This window comes from Myotis myotis, unplaced genomic scaffold, assembly GCF_014108235.1.
Source record: "Myotis myotis isolate mMyoMyo1 unplaced genomic scaffold, mMyoMyo1.p scaffold_m19_p_35, whole genome shotgun sequence".
NCBI lineage: Eukaryota > Metazoa > Chordata > Mammalia > Chiroptera > Vespertilionidae > Myotis > Myotis myotis.
This window is the reverse complement of record NW_023416341.1, coordinates 946,436-962,024: the sequence shown is the minus strand read 5'-3', so window position 1 is coordinate 962,024 and position 15,589 is coordinate 946,436. Positions and strand designations below refer to the sequence as shown.

General features: G+C 56.1%; 3 protein-coding genes across 9 annotated transcripts in view; 2 read left to right on the top strand and 1 right to left on the bottom strand.

Annotated features, from left to right (window-relative positions):
• Window positions 1-5,723: 5,723 nt before the first annotated feature.
• ARHGDIG (Rho GDP dissociation inhibitor gamma) lies at window positions 5,724-8,677 on the top strand. Of its 2 annotated transcripts, none has more exons than XM_036303014.1 (6): window positions 5,724-6,094; window positions 7,182-7,349; window positions 7,431-7,514; window positions 7,932-8,008; window positions 8,091-8,154; window positions 8,261-8,677. In XM_036303014.1, exons 1-6 carry the CDS (start codon window positions 6,022-6,024, stop codon window positions 8,458-8,460), a joined length of 666 nt encoding a protein of 221 aa, XP_036158907.1. In that variant the 5' UTR covers window positions 5,724-6,021; the 3' UTR covers window positions 8,461-8,677. The 2 variants fall into 2 exon arrangements, with proteins under 2 accessions (XP_036158907.1, XP_036158906.1); XM_036303013.1 differs by having other exon boundaries at window positions 5,729-6,094; window positions 7,170-7,349.
• A 110-nt stretch (window positions 8,678-8,787) lies between these two features.
• Window positions 8,788-12,612, top strand: PDIA2 (protein disulfide isomerase family A member 2). Of its 2 annotated transcripts, XM_036303011.1 has the most exons (11): window positions 8,788-9,028; window positions 9,608-9,814; window positions 9,885-10,018; window positions 10,098-10,235; window positions 10,306-10,422; window positions 10,515-10,640; window positions 10,711-10,908; window positions 11,002-11,122; window positions 11,203-11,384; window positions 11,959-12,069; window positions 12,193-12,314. In XM_036303011.1, exons 1-11 carry the CDS (start codon window positions 8,830-8,832, stop codon window positions 12,235-12,237), a joined length of 1,578 nt encoding a protein of 525 aa, XP_036158904.1. In that variant the 5' UTR covers window positions 8,788-8,829; the 3' UTR covers window positions 12,238-12,314. The 2 variants fall into 2 exon arrangements, with proteins under 2 accessions (XP_036158904.1, XP_036158903.1); XM_036303010.1 differs by having other exon boundaries at window positions 11,959-12,612.
• A 51-nt stretch (window positions 12,613-12,663) lies between these two features.
• The window catches only part of AXIN1 (axin 1), an 81,436-nt gene continuing 78,510 nt past the window's right edge, over window positions 12,664-15,589 (bottom strand). For all 5 annotated transcript variants that reach the window (XM_036303007.1, XM_036303005.1, XM_036303003.1 and 2 more), the window contains 2 exons: window positions 14,745-14,912; window positions 12,664-13,564 (listed from right to left, as the gene is read on the bottom strand). In XM_036303007.1, coding sequence (XP_036158900.1) covers window positions 13,438-13,564; window positions 14,745-14,912 — 295 coding nt within the window. In that variant the 3' untranslated portion in view covers window positions 12,664-13,437. The remainder of the gene's footprint in view (window positions 13,565-14,744; window positions 14,913-15,589) is intronic.

Genomic DNA, 15,589 nt, shown 5'->3' with positions numbered 1-15,589 from the left:
TCTATTGGGAAGGAAGGATCACACACACTCACACTCACACACACACACACACACACACACACACACACACTGGCCAGTTCCAGCCCTTTCCTTCCTCCAACTCCTTGGCCATCCCCACCCCAGACCTCCTTTGCTGGGACCATTTTAAGGGCTACAAACAGGTGCCTTTCTGCTTTTTGGAAACAAGAGGCCCCCTCTGTGGGGCATGGTTACGGTGTTGTGGCCAGGTTCAAGCCTCGGACTAATGAAAGGACAGGGTCCTCTCATTGCCACGTGCAAGTCCCAGCTGGAGGGCAGGGCCCTCCCAGCACAATCATAGCCAACGGCTGTGGTTGTAAGCTTGAACCTGTGGTCCAAACACATAGCCCCACGTGCCTTGTGCTAGAGTTCGGGTGCATGTAGTTGCGTGAGGTTGAAACTCACGAGAATGCTGTAAACAACGTGCTCACGCCCCTACTTTGCCTCGTGGCATCTGCTATAAAATAAAGACACGGCTTGTGGGCGCTGGCGCGGTCTCCTCTTCAGGGAGCAGCGTCCCACCGAGACCCAGCTTTCATTCTCTTGTCTGTCTTTCCTTAACCCTTCCCTCCCCCCCACTCAGAGACACCCTTGGCCGTGCTGGCGCGGCACAGTCCACATTGAATGAAGCGATCTCATTGGTGGAAACCGTGCAGGTCAATCTACGAAAAACTATATAATCGCACGAACCCGTAAAGCATTGCAGTTACATTGTATTTTGGTCTTTCGAATAGTCTTCGTCTTCAAGTTCCTGGCGCTTTTAGAAATGCCCTCTCTCAGAAAAAGGAAGGAAACCAAAGAAACTGATACACTTCCGGAAGTATTTAACGATAATTTATCAGATATTCCTAGTGAGATCGAAGATGCGGATGACTGTTTTGACGACTCCGGAGACGATTCTACTGATTCTACTGACAGTGAAATTATTAGACCTATAGGGAAGCGCAAGGTGGCGCTGCTTTCAAGTGATTCCGACACTGACGAAGCCACTGATAATTGTTGGTCTGAAATTGACACACCACCACGCTTACAAATGTTTGAAGGTCATGCTGGGGTCACTACATTTCCGCCTCAGTGTGACTCCGTACCCTCTGTGAGCAATCTCTTTTTTGGTGATGAATTGTTGGAGATGCTGTGCAAAGAGCTGTCCAACCATCACGATCAAACCGCAGTGAAACGCAAAACACCATCTAGAACACTAACGTGGTCTCCGGTTACACAGAAGGACATCAAGAAATTCCTTGGCCTAATGATTCTGGTGGGTCAAACAAGAAAAGATAGCTTGAAAGACTATTGGTCAACAGATCCTTTGATATGTACCCCTATATTTCCACAGACAATGAGTCGGCATAGATTTGAGCAAATATGGACGTTCTGGCATTTCAATGGTAACGCCAAAATGGACAGTCGCTCGGGGAGACTTTTCAAGATCCAACCTGTGCTGGATTATTTCCTGCATAAATTTCGAACAATATACAAACCAAAGCAACAGTTGTCTTTGGACAAGGGAATGATTCCATGGAGAGGACGTTTCAAATTTCGCACATACAACCCAGGGAAAATAGCAAAATACGGTTTACTTGTTCGGATGGTGTGCGAGAGTGACACCGGCTATATCTGCAATATGGAGATATACACTGCTGAAGGAAGGAAATTGCAAGAAACTGTTCTTTCAGTCCTTGGACCCTATCTTGGCATACGGCACCATATTTAGCAGGATAATTATTACAATGCTACATCTACTGCTGAATTGCTGCTACAGAACAAAACTAGAGTCTGTGGGACTATTAGGGAGAGTAGAGGCTTACCGCCAAATTTGGAAATGAAAACATCAAGAATGAAGAAAGGTGACATCATATTTTCCAGAAAAGGCGATATTCTTCTCCTAGCATGGAAAGACAAGCGGGTTGTCCGAATGATATCAACGATCCATGACACTTCTGTCTCGACAGCAGGAAAAAAAAAAAATAGAAAAACGGGAGAGAAGGGGAGGTTGGGGGTTAATGGGGGGGGATGTGGACACATTTGTAATACCTTAACTAATAAAAACAAAAACAAAAACAAAAAAACGGGAGAGAATATTGTAAACCCTACCTGCATCAAGGAATACAATGCCCACATGAAAGGCGTTGACCGTGCGGATCAGTTCCTTTCGTGTTGTTCCATTCTAAGGAAAACAATGAAATGGACAAAAAAAGTAGTGCTGTACCTTATAAACTGTGGACTTTTCAATTCATTTAGAGTGTACAACGTCCTCAGTCCACAAGCAAAAATGAAGTATAAACAGTTTCTGCTATCGGTGGCGAGAGACTGGATAACGGATGACAATAATGAAGGCTCTCTGGAACCAGAGACAAATCTGTCCAGCCCTTCCCCTGGGGGTGCAAGGAGAGCACCTCGTAAAGATCCACCCCAAAGGTTGTCAGGTGATATGAAGCAGCATGAACCTACGTGTGTCCCAGCGAGTGGAAAGAAAAAATTTCCTACGAGAGCCTGCAGTTTGTGCCGCCCATGGAAAAGGAGCGAATCTAGATACTTATGTAAATTTTGTTTGGTCCCTCTTCACAGAGGAAAATGTTTTACGCAGTACCATACGTTAAAGAAGTACTAGGAACTTCAATTGTTTAATTGTTTTTGTAAATAAAAATGTTATAATTATTGAAAAACAACACCTAAAGTGCATTATGATCTGTAGTTATGATGATTTAAATAACGTGCAGTTTGCCCCAAAACGTGCGGTCCCTGGCGTATGTCTTAGAGATTTCTATGCGGTACGCAATGTGTTAAAGAGCAAAAGTGAGATAAGGCCAAAAAACAAAAAGGTAGGGAGCCGAAGTGTGGTAATGTTAGCTCGGTGTAAAACTTGGGAAACTCAGGAGATAAGCTGTAAAAATTAAGCGGTAAGAAATGAGCTGTAGAAGCGGTAGACGTTAGAAAATAAGCGGTAGAAATAGAGAAATAAGTAGAAATAAGCGGTAGAAATAGAGAAATAAGTAGAAATAAGCGGTAGAAATAGAGAATTAAGTAGAAATAAGCGGTAGAAATAGAGAAATAAGTAGAAATAAGCTGTAGAAATAGAGAAATAAGTAGAAATAAGCTGTAGAAAATAAGCGGTAAGAAATAAGCTGTAAAAATACATGGTAGGAAATAAGCTATAGATATAGAGAAATAAGTAGAAATAAGCAGTAATTAGGAAATATAAGGTGGAAATCTCCTCGGCTTTGTTTAAGCCACTGTAAAGTAAAAAATGGCTGTGGTCGACGTTGTTTAAGGAAGTAATTTTTATTTTAGACCTAGATTGTAAGCTCTTGCAGCAGTTGCAGTGTTTCTAGACTTTGGTTATCTTTGCTTGTGTGACCAGATCGCTCCCTGGGACTTTGGGTCCCTGTGAGACGCCAGACTCAGAGTGGGAAGTCTCCGGCTCTGCAGGACCGAGGGTTGCTCGTTTCCATGCAGCAGCGGATAAAGAAAGAAGCTGTAAAGGGACCAGACTTCCAATTGCGTGGATGAGGCCGATTTGATTGGGACTGGTGCGGACTCAGTACCGAGGTCAACCGCCTGAACAGCCTGGTCCAGGGGACTGGTTTTGCATCAGCGACATCTTACTACGCTAGTGACAGAGATATCAACATGGAGTCAGCTGAAGAAGATGGCCACTGAGGCCAAGCAAATGTTAAAAAAGCAAGTGGAAGCTGTGCTAGTGTTGGTGAACTGTCAGTTTTCTGTAAAATCTTGCGGAGCTAAAATCCGAGGACTTTGAGTAAGATATCCTCAAAATGTTGACGTGTTTGTAACTTGGTTTTGCGTTGGTATTGCTTTGTTATTAGCCAGAGTTTTGTTCTCTTGTTAACATTGCTGTTTATGGTTTTCTTAATAACCAGGGGTTTGTTTTGATGTTTTGATTATGTTGAATAATTTATTTAGAGTATTTGGATAATGTAGATAGGCATGTTTAAAAACAAAAGTAAAGGGGGAGATGTGGGGCGCGGTTGCGGTGTTTTGGCCAGGTTCAAGCCTCAGACTAATGAAAGGACAGGGTCCTCTCATTGCCACGTGCAAGTCCCAGCTGGAGGGCAGGGCCCTCCCAGCACAATTATAGCCAACGGCTGTGGTTGTAACTTGAACCTATGGTCCAAACACGTGGCCCCACGTGCCTTGTGATAGAGTTCGGGTGCATGTAGTTGAGTGAGGTTGGAGCTCACGAGAATGCTGTAAACAATGTGATCACGCCCCTGCTTTGCCTCGTGGCATCTGCTATGAAATAAAGACACGGCTTGTGGGCGCTGGCGCTGTCTCCTCATCAGGGAGCAGCGTCCCACCGAGACCCAGCTTTCATTCTCTTTCACTCCCCCCCCCTCGGGATCACCCTTGGTCCTGCTGGCGTGGCACACCCCTCCTTCCCTCTCCCCTCAGGGGCTTGGGGGCAGGGCAGGATGGGGTCAGCCTTTGGCCAGCAGCCTTCCACCTGTGATCTGAATCCATTCCCAGTGCTGGTGAGGACAGGCCCAGCATGAGCTGGGGTGGGGGGACTGGAGGGAGCTCCTAGCCCAGCCAGGTTACCATCCTGCCTTAGATGCCAGTGAACGCCTCCCACCCAGCCCCACCCACACAGGTGAGGTCAGGCCGGACCCAGGCCTGGCTGTCCTCTCTGGATGAGTGGGCATCTACCGAGGCTGAAGGCCACGGGAGGCCAGAGCTGTCCCCCACCTGGGGACAAGTATCTTCCCTGACTGACCCTGCCTACCCCAGAGGAAAGGCAGCAGGAATGGGGCCCAGAAGGACCTGGGCCCCAGCCGGGGGCAGGAGAAGGGTGCAATCCTGCCTTGGGAAGACCGGGGGCAGGTGGGGCTTGGAGAGGACAGTCCCTCCCAAGCCCAAGTGCCCCCTAGTCCCCAGGGCCTGTTGGCCTCCTGCTCACATAGGGGCTCCTTTGGGCAAGACTGGGTCCAACCCCTGGGTGTCCTCAGAAATAGGAGGGGCCAGAGGGGGGCCCAGGGGGTCTAGAAAGAAGGGGATGCAGGCTGTTCCACCTCCTCCTGCTCCACTCACACCTAGGCCTTTGACCAGCTGTCCCGGTCTGAAGTCCAGCTTAGCCCTGTCCCCGCGGGGCTGCCTCCCATTACTCACCCCAGGGTTTGTTTAGGTGTCAGACCAGAGCCCCTTCTCTGCCCCCCCCCCCCAACACTCCACCACCTGGTTCTGTTTCGGATCAGTGTCCTCTTCTCCCCAAGGACAAGGAGGGTCTTCCGAATCTTCGGGTCCCCAAAGCATAGAGACCCCCAACCCACCCACCACCCCACACAGGCCAGTCAGTAGACACTGAGAAATGGCTGTGGGTGGGGCCCGGCCTGTGCATGTGTACTCGGTTGCTCTGTGGCTGATGGCTGTAACCGCTGGGGCGCAGGGCCAGGAGGCTGTGCAGACACGCATAGCGTCCCCCAGCCCCCAAGGCCAGGCGGTTCTGGGAGTCCCCTCGGCCCAGACAGAAGCTCCGAGGATGGGGAGGGGGGGGAGGGGGGGACTGTTGGGCCCCAGGTGCAGCCTGCACTGCTTACCGCTAATGAGAGCCCGGGGACATGGGGAGGGGGACGCACCTGCTCCACTGGGCGCCCCAGCCCCCCACCGGCCCCGCCCTGAGGGCTTCCCCAAGAGCCCCCGACTCCTGCCGGCGCCGAGGGGGTACGGCAGCCCGGTGGCCAGAGCAGGGTGCAGTCGGGTGGGCCGCTGGGACCGTGGCCGCGGCAGTGTGCGCGGCAGCTGTGCGGGGTTCCGGTGGGTCGGAGACAGGGAGGCCGGGTGCCTGCGCGGTGCGGGCGACACGCGCGTCTCTGCGGGGCTGCGCGGGGTCCGCGGAGCGGCTGGGGGCGCGCGGCGCGGGCGCGGCGCTGGGCGCGGGGGGCGCTCCCGGCCGGGATGAGCTCACCGCAGTCGCGCCGGGGCTGAGCGCCAAGCCGGGCGGCGGCTCCTCGGCGGCTGCTCGGCGGGGCCGGGCCGCGGGCCACCATGCTGGGCCTGGACGCGTGCGAGCTGGGGGCGCAGCTGTTGGAACTGCTCCGGCTGGCGCTGTGCGCCCGAGGTGAGCCGGCCGGGTTGGGGCCAGGGCGGCCACGTGGGCGGGGGGGCCCTGGCGGGGGCCGGTTTGAGTCTGGGGTGGGGACCGGCCCCTCCCTCGTGGAAACTTTGGGGGCTCGCGTGGGGACCTTGTGATGCGGTCCTCCTGGCAGCGCTCTGGCGAGGGTGGGGGGCTTCCTTCGGGCTAAACACTCGGGTAAAGGAGCCAAGAGTGGGCGGGTCTGCTTGTGAAGCCTGGATGATGGGGGACCCTCCCCCCGCCCCCCCCCCCCCCCCCCCCCGGAACCGGCCCCACAGAGCCTACTCCCTTGGGTGGGGCTGGGCTCCTTCAGGGCGTGTGGCGGTTCTGAGAAGCCAGGAGCGCAGTGTGCAGGGACTCCCACAAACCCTGTCCCAAGACACTAGGGGAAGGGCTTAGAGAGACCCCTGCGCCAGCGCCGCTGAGGAAGGGGCTCTGGGAGACGCTGGGAGGTGGCCCCAGCATAAGCTCGAGGGTTGAGAGCCCCCTCCGCCTCCCCCCACAGGAACACGGTGGAAGGAACTCCTAGGACTGGGGGAGGCCCTCAGAGACCCGGGTCTCTGGCTGAGCAGGCTGATAGGGGCGGGAGCATGGTGGGAACACGGGAGGAGGCCCCGGAGCACTGGGGACTCAGGACTGTGAGGGCAGAGCCCCTGCTCCAGGAAAGACCTTGGAGGTCACACTCAATGGTGGGGCCTCTAGTCCTTGGAGCTGCCCCCCATTGGGGTCTTCATTGCCCCCACCTTTGGCCTCAGAGTCCCTAGATGAAGGGCTGGGCCAGGAGAAGGCAGCCGATGCCTCCAGGAACGTCACTTGGCTCTTGTGAGCCTTTGTCAACCCCCAGAGCCCACCCCTCTCCCTGAGCCCCCATGCACCTCCCACTCCGAGCTCACACCTTCTTCCCTAATCGCACACTCCCTCCCTCCCTGAGCCCCTACTGGCTTCCCCTTAAGTTTCTTCGGGCAGCGGGAGGTCCACCTGATCGGATGGGAGACTCCCGTTTGACAAGTGAATGCCAGGGTGGCTGGCAGCAGTTGCTCACTCACCTCCCTGACCCCAGTCCTTCTGACAGAAAAGGAAGGGGGGCAGCTGCTGCCAGATGAGGTGCTGGACGAGGCTGTGCCAGGGTACCGGGCCCCGGGGAGGAAGAGCCTCCTAGAGATCCAGCAGCTGGACCCAGACGATGAGAGCCTGGCCAAGTACAAGCGGGTGCTTCTGGGTCCCCTGCTGCCGGCCGTGGGTATGCTCGGGCCATGGGTGTGAGAGGGGCGGGGTGGGGGTTGGGTGGGGTGCATCCAGCAGACTTCCAATTTCTCCTCAGACCCAAGCCTGCCCAACGTGCAGGTGACCAGGCTGACTCTGATGTCTGAGCAGGCTCCCGGGCCCATGACCATGGACCTCACAGGTAAGCGTCTGCTGCAAACCACGGACTGATCTTTGGGGTAGAGACTGCTTAGAACCCTGTGCCCAAACCCTAGTCCTCAGACCCATCACGTAGACCAGTGGTTCTCAACCTTCCTAACGCCGCGGCCCTTTAATACACTTCCTCATGTTGTGGGGACCCCCAACCATAAAATTATTTTCATTGCTACTTCATAACTGTAATGTTGCTACTGTTATGAATCATAATGTAAATATCTGATATGCAGGATGTATTTAGGCGAACCCCTGTGGAAGGGTGGTTTGACCCCCTAAAGGGGTCACGACCCACAGGTTGAGAACCGCTGACGTAGACTTTACAGATACTGCCCCCTAGGGGGCTCCTGGGGCAGGGGCTCTGCCATCGAAAGAGGTTGTTCCTTAGCTGCACTTTCCCTGACAGGGGAGCTGGCTGCACTGAAAAATCAGGTGTTCGTCCTGAAGGAGGGTGTTGATTACAAAGTGAAGATCACCTTTAAGGTGAGGCAGCTGTCATGGGCGATGCCAGCCACCCACAGGATCGGCTTCCCAGAGGGACCCCTTAACACTCTTTGTCCCTCAGGTCAATAAGGAAATTGTCAGTGGCCTCAAGTGTCTGCATCACACCTACCGCAGGGGCCTGCGAGGTGAGGGCCTGTGAAGGGCCTGGCGGCGGTGGCGGGGGGGGGGGGGGGGGCGGGGGGGGGGGATATGGGGCAGAGGGCAGCCCCTGATGCCCTCCTCCTCCCCCAGTGGACAAGGCTGTGTACATGGTGGGCAGTTATGGCCCAAGAGCCCAGGAGTATGAGTTTGTAACTCCGGTGGAGGAGGCGCCGAGAGGCGCCCTGGTGAGGGGCACCTATGTGGTCACATCCTTCTTCACTGACGACGACAGGGCAGACCACCTTTCCTGGGAGTGGGGCCTCCACATCTGCCAAGACTGGAAGAGCTGAGCGCCCACCCCCCTGCTTTGCCCCAGGACCAGTCTCCCCATTCGGGGTCCTTGTTCCCTCTGCCTCTGTCAGTCACTGCACAGGGACCCCCACGCATTGTCCAGCCCCCTCAGTCAGTGGCCAGACCCCTCATGCCCTCTGCCCCGTCTCGGGACACCCCCTCCCGGGCCTGGCGCTGTGCCCTGAACAGCCCTATTAAACTCCACCTGTCTCAGTGCCCAGCGTTGCCTCTGTCTGCTTCCCCTCCCCCGGGGGTGGGGGGGCCTTGGGCCTTATCTTTCCTGCGACCAGGACCGGGCGCCACGTGGCCACCGCTGCTTGGCCCCCGGCCCCCTTATCTGCCCCCGCCCCGCGGGCCCCGGCACTGCCATGGACGGCCCGCTCCTGTCTGTGCTGCTGCTGCTGTTGCTCAGGGCCTGGAGCCTGGGGGGCCAGGGGCCGGAGCCAGGGGGTCCCTCGGAGGAGCCCGGGAAGGAGGAGGTTCCTGAGGAGGATGGGATCCTGGTGCTGAGCCACCGCACCCTGGGCCGGGCCCTGCAGGAGCACCCTGCCTTGCTGGTGGAGTTTTGTGAGTGCACAGGGTCAGCAGGGCTGGGGGACCCGCCGGTGTCACCCAGTGTGCTCAGCCCCCTGCCGCGCGGGGCTTATGCACTTGGCTCATGCACTTGGCTCCATCTGAGGCAGAGCCTTGGGGCTGAGCTGGTCTGGGGGTCCAACTTGAGCAGGTGGGAGGGGAGGCAAAGGTATAAGGGAGACCCTCAGTTAGACTGAAGAGCCAGATAAAGCTCACACCTTGCATATTCTCCTGTGGCTTTCTTACAACCCTTTACACATGTAAAAGCCCTTGAGCTGGCAGGCCTCAGTCAGCGGCATATGGCAGGGAGCATGGCCTCAGGGAGCAGCGATGGAAGGTTCTTCTCCAACTCACTGTCTGGAAGGTGCTGGCCACTGCACTCCTGACCTGGGAGCTTTGAGTGGTCTGGCCTCTGGTGCTTGGGTTTAGTGTGGCTGAGTCAGGAGGGAGGTACACAGGACATGCTCCATGCTGGAGCTGACTGACCCCAAGTTTGCCAGCTCTGGCCAGGCGGGAGCAGGGGCTGTGACCAGGGCCATGGAGGCCAGGGACACTCATGGCCCTGTCCCCCAGATGCCCCGTGGTGTGGGCACTGCAAGGCGCTGGCCCCTGAGTACATCAAGGCAGCTGCCCTGCTGGCAGCAGAGTCAGCCAAAACCAGGCTGGCCAAGGTGGATGGGCCTTCAGAGCCAGAGCTGACCAAGGAGTTTGCTGTGACCGAGTACCCCACGCTCATGTTCTTCCGCGATGGGAACCGCACGAACCCGGAGGAGTACACTGGTACAGGGGCAGGCCTGTGTGCGGTGGTGTGGGCCAGGGGCTGGGCCCAGGCTGACGGGACTCTCCACAGGCCCCCGGGAAGCCGAGGGCATTGCTGAGTGGCTGCGGCGGCGGGTGGGGTCCAGCACCACACGCCTGGAGGATGAAGAGGGCGCCCAAGCATTGATAGATGCCCACGACGTAGTGGTCATCGGCTTCTTCCAGGTGAGCTAGTGGCACAGGGGCCAGGCCTTGGGAGCGGGGCCTGTGGCTCCAGATGGCCTCACAGACGTGGACCCCTTAGGACCTGCAGGATGAGGACGTGGCCACCTTCCTGGCTCTGGCCCAGGATGCTCTGGACATGACCTTTGGCCTCACTGATCGTCCGCAGCTTTTTCAGAAGTTTGGCCTCACCAAGGACACTGTGGTCCTTTTCAAGAAGGTGGGTCTGGGCCAAGGCAGGGGTTAGGGACAGGACTATGGCTTATACTGACCCACCGGGTGTTGTCCAGTTTGACGAGGGGCGGGCAGACTTCCCAGTGGATGAGGAGCTGGGCCTGGACCAGGGTGATCTGTCCAGCTTCCTCCTCACGCACAGCATGCACCTGGTCACGGAGTTCAACAGCCAGGTGAGTTGGGCTGCAGGTACAGGAATGGGCACTGGGTGGAGTGGGAGGGTGACCACAGAGCCAGCTCCAATGAGCCCCGCCTACCCCTGCAGACGTCCCCCAAGATCTTTGCGGCCAGGATCCTCAACCATTTGCTGCTGTTCATCAACCAGACACTGGCCCCGCACCAGGAGCTGCTGGCAGGCTTTAGGGAGGCAGCTCCCCCATTCCGGGGGCAGGTACTGGCTGGGTGGGCTGAGGGGCGGGTGTGGGGGAGGCCAGTGCCCAGTGCATACTCCCTGTTGGCAGGTGCTGTTCGTGGCGGTGGACGTGAGTGCCAACAACAACCACGTGCTACAGTACTTCGGGCTCAGGGCAGAGGAGGCCCCCACCCTGCGCTTCATCAACATGGAGACCACCAAGAAGTACAAGCCTGCAGACAGGGGGCCGGTCACTGCAGCCTGGGTCACCACCTTCTGCCACTCAGTCCTCAGCGGCAAAGTCAAGGTCTGTGCTGGATGGCCCACCTAGGGTGTGGGGGTGGGAGCAGCAGCTCTCAGGAGAGATCCCCAACAAAGCACCTGGCCCGGTTCCCCCCAGCCCTATCTTCTGAGTCAAGAGGTCCCCCCTGACTGGGACCAGCATCCTGTCAAGACTCTTGTGGGCAAGAATTTCGAGCAGGTGGCTTTTGACGAAACCAAGAATGTGTTCATCAAGTTCTGTGAGTGTGGAGGGCAGGAGACAGTGGATAGGTGGGCAGTATGGGGTCCCGCTGGCTGTGCAAACATCCCCCTGTCCTAGATGCCCCGTGGTGTACCCACTGCAAGGAGATGGCACCAACCTGGGAGGCACTGGCCGAAAAGTACAGGGACCACGAAGACATCATCATTGCCGAGCTCGATGCCACGGCCAATGAACTGGAGGGCTTTGCTGTGCAGGGCTTTCCCACCCTCAAGTATTTCCCAGCAGGGCAGGGTCGGAAGGTGAGGTTGGACCCCATCTTCCTTGGTCTGATGTCTGAGTCCTTAGATGGAGATGGGGCAAGGCCTGAGAGCAGTGGTTCTCAACCTTCCTAACGCCGCGGCCCTTTAATACATTTCCTCATGTTGTGGTGACCCCCAGCCATAAAATTATTTTCGTTGCTACTTCATAACTGTAATTTTGCTACGGTTATGAATCGTCATGTAAATATCTGATATGCAGGATGTATTTTCATTGTTGCAAATTGAACATAATGAAAGCACAGTGATGAATCACAAAAACAACATGTAATTATATATGTGTTTTCCGATGGTCTTAGGTGACCCCTGTGAAAGGGTCGTTCGACCCCCAGGTTGAGAACCGCTGTCTTAGAGCGTGTGGCTTTAGTAGGTGCGCTCTGGGAGGGGCTGTGGTCTTAGAGTGCAAGGCCTACCTAGTATAGGGTGTGGCCTGGGGGCAGGAAAGGGTCTTGGAGGGTGGGGCCTTAGCCAGTGGAGTCTAGAGTGGGTGTGGTCTGGGCAGGGCATGATCTGGGAGGACATGGTGTATCCTCCAAACCCTCCTGTCCCTCCTCAGGTGATTGAATACAAAAGTGCCAGAGACCTGGAGACCTTCTCCAAGTTCCTGGACAACGGGGGCAAGTTACCCGAAGAGGAGCCCGCTGAGGAGCCCTCAGCTCCCTTCCCGGTGAGTGCCTATATTCCAAGGCTCCAGGCCTCGGACATGCCCTCGGATGGGTGGCGATGGGGCTGACTGGGCAAGGTTGGGCTAAGGGCACAGCTTCCAGCTGGGCCTCTGTGACCTTTCCAGGATACATTAGCCAACTCCACTGTGGATCTCAAGGAGGAGCTGTAGCCACCCCATCAGTGCAGGGGAGCCATCTCCTCGGTGCCTGGGAAATTGTGGGCATTGAATAAAGAGTTTTGGCCCTGGACTGTGTGTGGTTCCTGAGCATGGCTGGCCCCCATTTGACTTTGGCCAAATCTCAGCCTCCTGGGGTTCCATGTGGGATGGGGCCTAGCCCTTGTCCCCAGACCTCCTCGTGGATCCCTGGCTTAGGTGCTTCTAGATCCCCACACGGTGTTGCTGCCAACTTTGGCTCCACAAGACACCCTACTCCCAAGACCCTTGGTGCCAGTATGACCTTGTTGCTGAGGCCTGATATGGGCTGCGCATAACCAGGCCGGGATAGAGGAGACGGGTCACATGTGCTGGAAACTGGGCTGAGGATGAGGCACCCGCTCACCAGGCCCCACTGACAGAAGATCCGTGCGCTCTATAGCCAGGGAAGGTTCAAAAACTGGTTTTATTTCATTATTATCCAAGTACCTTTAAAAGATCATTGTACAAGTCAGCGCATGAAAAATGGGCTCGGGGCAGCCCCCGCTAGCCCTAGCCTGAGAATGTACATATTTACATGGGCCCTTACGAAGGAAGAGCCGGGACCCGCTGAGCCGGCGCTGTGGAAACTGAGGGTGGAGAGGGAGCACTGAGGTGCCCCATCGCCGGATCCACATAGTGGCAGGCAAGAGACAAGCTGTGTTGAAGGCACTCGGTGACATGTACAATTTAGAGACCCCCAAGAAGCCCCTGAACCCCGGGCCTGAGCTGGCCCTGACCAGAGTAGGGCATGGTGGGCAATTTCTGGAGGGAGAAGCAGAGCCCTGGGGGGAGGCGCCAGAAGGTTGGCCCGTGGTTAGCAGCGGGGTTCCGCTGGGGAGGGTCAGCAAGGCGGCCCCACAGGGGGCTGCTCCCTGCTTGCTTGGGCGGACTCTCAGAGTAGTGCTGTGGAGGAGTGGACGGGGCCTTCCTCCTTGTTGGCAGCAGGACAGACACCTGTGGGACCACTCAACGGGACCCCTGCTCACCTGGACACAGATGGACCAAAGGGGTGGGTGGCTATAGAGCAGGCAGTCCCTGGCCTCACACGAGAAGCCGCGTGTTTGCATACACATGAGAGCACCTGACATGGCACAGCCTTTCCGGGCTCTCAGTTTGGCCATCCCTGCCCCACCTGATGAGGGCCCTGCCTGGCGCAGAGGCCTGGCCTGCAGGTCAGTCCACCTTCTCCACTTTGCCAATGATCTTCTCCTCAAAGACAGGTAAGATGGCCTCGTCTTCCCGAACCTCTTCAAACACCACTCCACAGTCAAACTCGTCACTCACTTTCTTGAAGTAATATCTGGGGGACGGGGGTGAGAGGAGATGAGGGCCTGTCCACTCCTCCCCTGCCCACACCCCCAAACCCTAGGGGCCTCCCGACTTCCTAGCGTGGTGGCCTCATGGTTCCACACATGCACAGCACTTGGTGGCCACATTCCAAATATATCACACAGGGCGTGCAAGCTGGTTCTGCCTGATGCCCATTTGCCAGAGAGCTGACAGTGAACAGTACAGTGACCACTTGTGGGGTCCTCTGCCCTGGCCTTTAGGATGCTATGGGGGAGACACAGGCAGGTTTGGGGTTTCTGTTTCCTAAGGTCTGAGCCTGTCATCTCCCATCTCCATCAGGGTGATGTGCAGAGGCCAGCAGAGCTTGGGCCCTCCTCTAGTGGCCACACCCTCTACCTCCAAAGGGCACTTTCTCACCACTCAGTAGATAGAGCAGTGATGGTGAACCTATGACACGTGTGTCAGAGGTGACACGTGAACTCATTTTTGTGGTTGATTTTTCTTTGTTAAATGGCATTTAAATATATAAAATAAATATCAAAAATATAAATCTTTGTTTTACTATGGTTGCAAATATCAAAAAATTTCTATATGTGACACGGCACCAGAGTTAAGTTAGGATTTTTCAAAATGCTGACACGCCGAGCTTAAAAGGTTCGCCATCACTGGGATAGAGGAAACCACCCCCCCCAGGCCGCAGTGAGCTGACCCCATGTGGCCCTTCCTCCTACAGTGCTCACTCAGGAGCCTTCAGAGGCTAGTCTCAGGCTGGCAGGGCAGAGCAGCCCACGGCAGACCCTGGAAAGGGGGGTCCTGGATTCTGTGTCTAGTGAAAATGGGTTGAGTCAGAAGGCTGGAGAAAGGCTGACCCAGATTCAGACCGACATGGGGGCAGGCAGACTACTGTGCTTGGGCCTGCTTCCCTGCTTTTAAGGCAAGGACTGTCCAGACCCCTCGGTTGACCTGGAGGCCTCAGTCACCTAAGGCTGGGAGTTGGGGCTGGGAGCCTTGAGGCCATCAACACCTCACACATCAAGGTGCTCCTGCCAACAGCTCAGGGCTGGTTAAGCAGGTAAGAGGGAAACAAGGACCAGATGGGATAAGAACAGGGTGGGAATAGGGCACCCAGCACACAACACTCTCCTGGACAGGGTACCTGTTTACCACAGACCACAGCCCTTAACTCTCACCTGTAGTTGCCTTTCTTGGTCAGCAGCTCCTTGAACTGGCCCAGGGTGACTGCACGGCCCCTCACCAGGGTCCGGTAGGGGATAGGTTCTCCACAGAAGTAGTAGGCCACAACGATGCTGTCACACAACTGGGCACTCCCACCTCCTGTTTTCTTCTGTGGTTTCGTCCTGGAGGCAGAAACACAGTGGTTATTGCCGAGCTCCCACAGGTCATCTCCCCAACAGGCCCACGCTTCCCAGGAAACGATGGGGTAAGGCCTGCAGGAGTGAGCTGCCACACACTCAGAAACGTCATGCATCCAGAGGCCCCAATGCTCACCCCACCCATACAGTTGCATCCAGCCCCAACCCTATGCACAAAGAGACAGCGTGGAATCCAGCTCATCCCCCCCCTCCCTGCCTGCCCCACGTCTCCATATTGCCTCAGCTCACTTGCCACCCTCCACCACCACCGGGAAGCTCCTGGCCTCACTGTGGCCTGGACTGGCTAGTAGGCAGCACCTCTGACACAGACCACATGAAATGGGCCAGCAGGCTTCTCAGGGCTGGAGCCCACAGTAGATCCTTCTACCTGCTTCTTAAGGTGGCCAGGCCACTAGAACCAATGTAGCCCCTGCCTCTAGGCTGGACTACACGGCTTGTACCCCAGATAAAGCCTACTGCTCCCAAATGAAAAAACATCTGAAGACCAGGAATTGGACAAACAATTGTTTTGGGTCTTGAAATGGACCTGTCCCATGGCAGAGAGCTTGTCCAAAGACCAGAGGCAGCAGCCAGCCAGATTTCCAAAGAGGGGTGTGAGGCCAGCACCCTCTCCCACTCAGGCTGGGGTAGGGCCCTCACCC

Coding starts and splice junctions, on each gene's coding strand:
- ARHGDIG (XM_036303013.1), top strand. CDS start 6,022: ATGCTGGGCCTGGACGCGTGCGAGCTGGGGGCGCAGCTGTTGGAACTG. Junction 6,095..7,169: donor GCTGGCGCTGTGCGCCCGAG/GTGAGCCGGCCG, acceptor CCCTGACCCCAG/TCCTTCTGACAGAAAAGGAA. Junction 7,350..7,430: donor TCCCCTGCTGCCGGCCGTGG/GTATGCTCGGGC, acceptor ATTTCTCCTCAG/ACCCAAGCCTGCCCAACGTG.
- PDIA2 (XM_036303010.1), top strand. CDS start 8,830: ATGGACGGCCCGCTCCTGTCTGTGCTGCTGCTGCTGTTGCTCAGGGCC. Junction 9,815..9,884: donor GAACCCGGAGGAGTACACTG/GTACAGGGGCAG, acceptor GACTCTCCACAG/GCCCCCGGGAAGCCGAGGGC. Junction 10,641..10,710: donor CTCCCCCATTCCGGGGGCAG/GTACTGGCTGGG, acceptor CCCTGTTGGCAG/GTGCTGTTCGTGGCGGTGGA.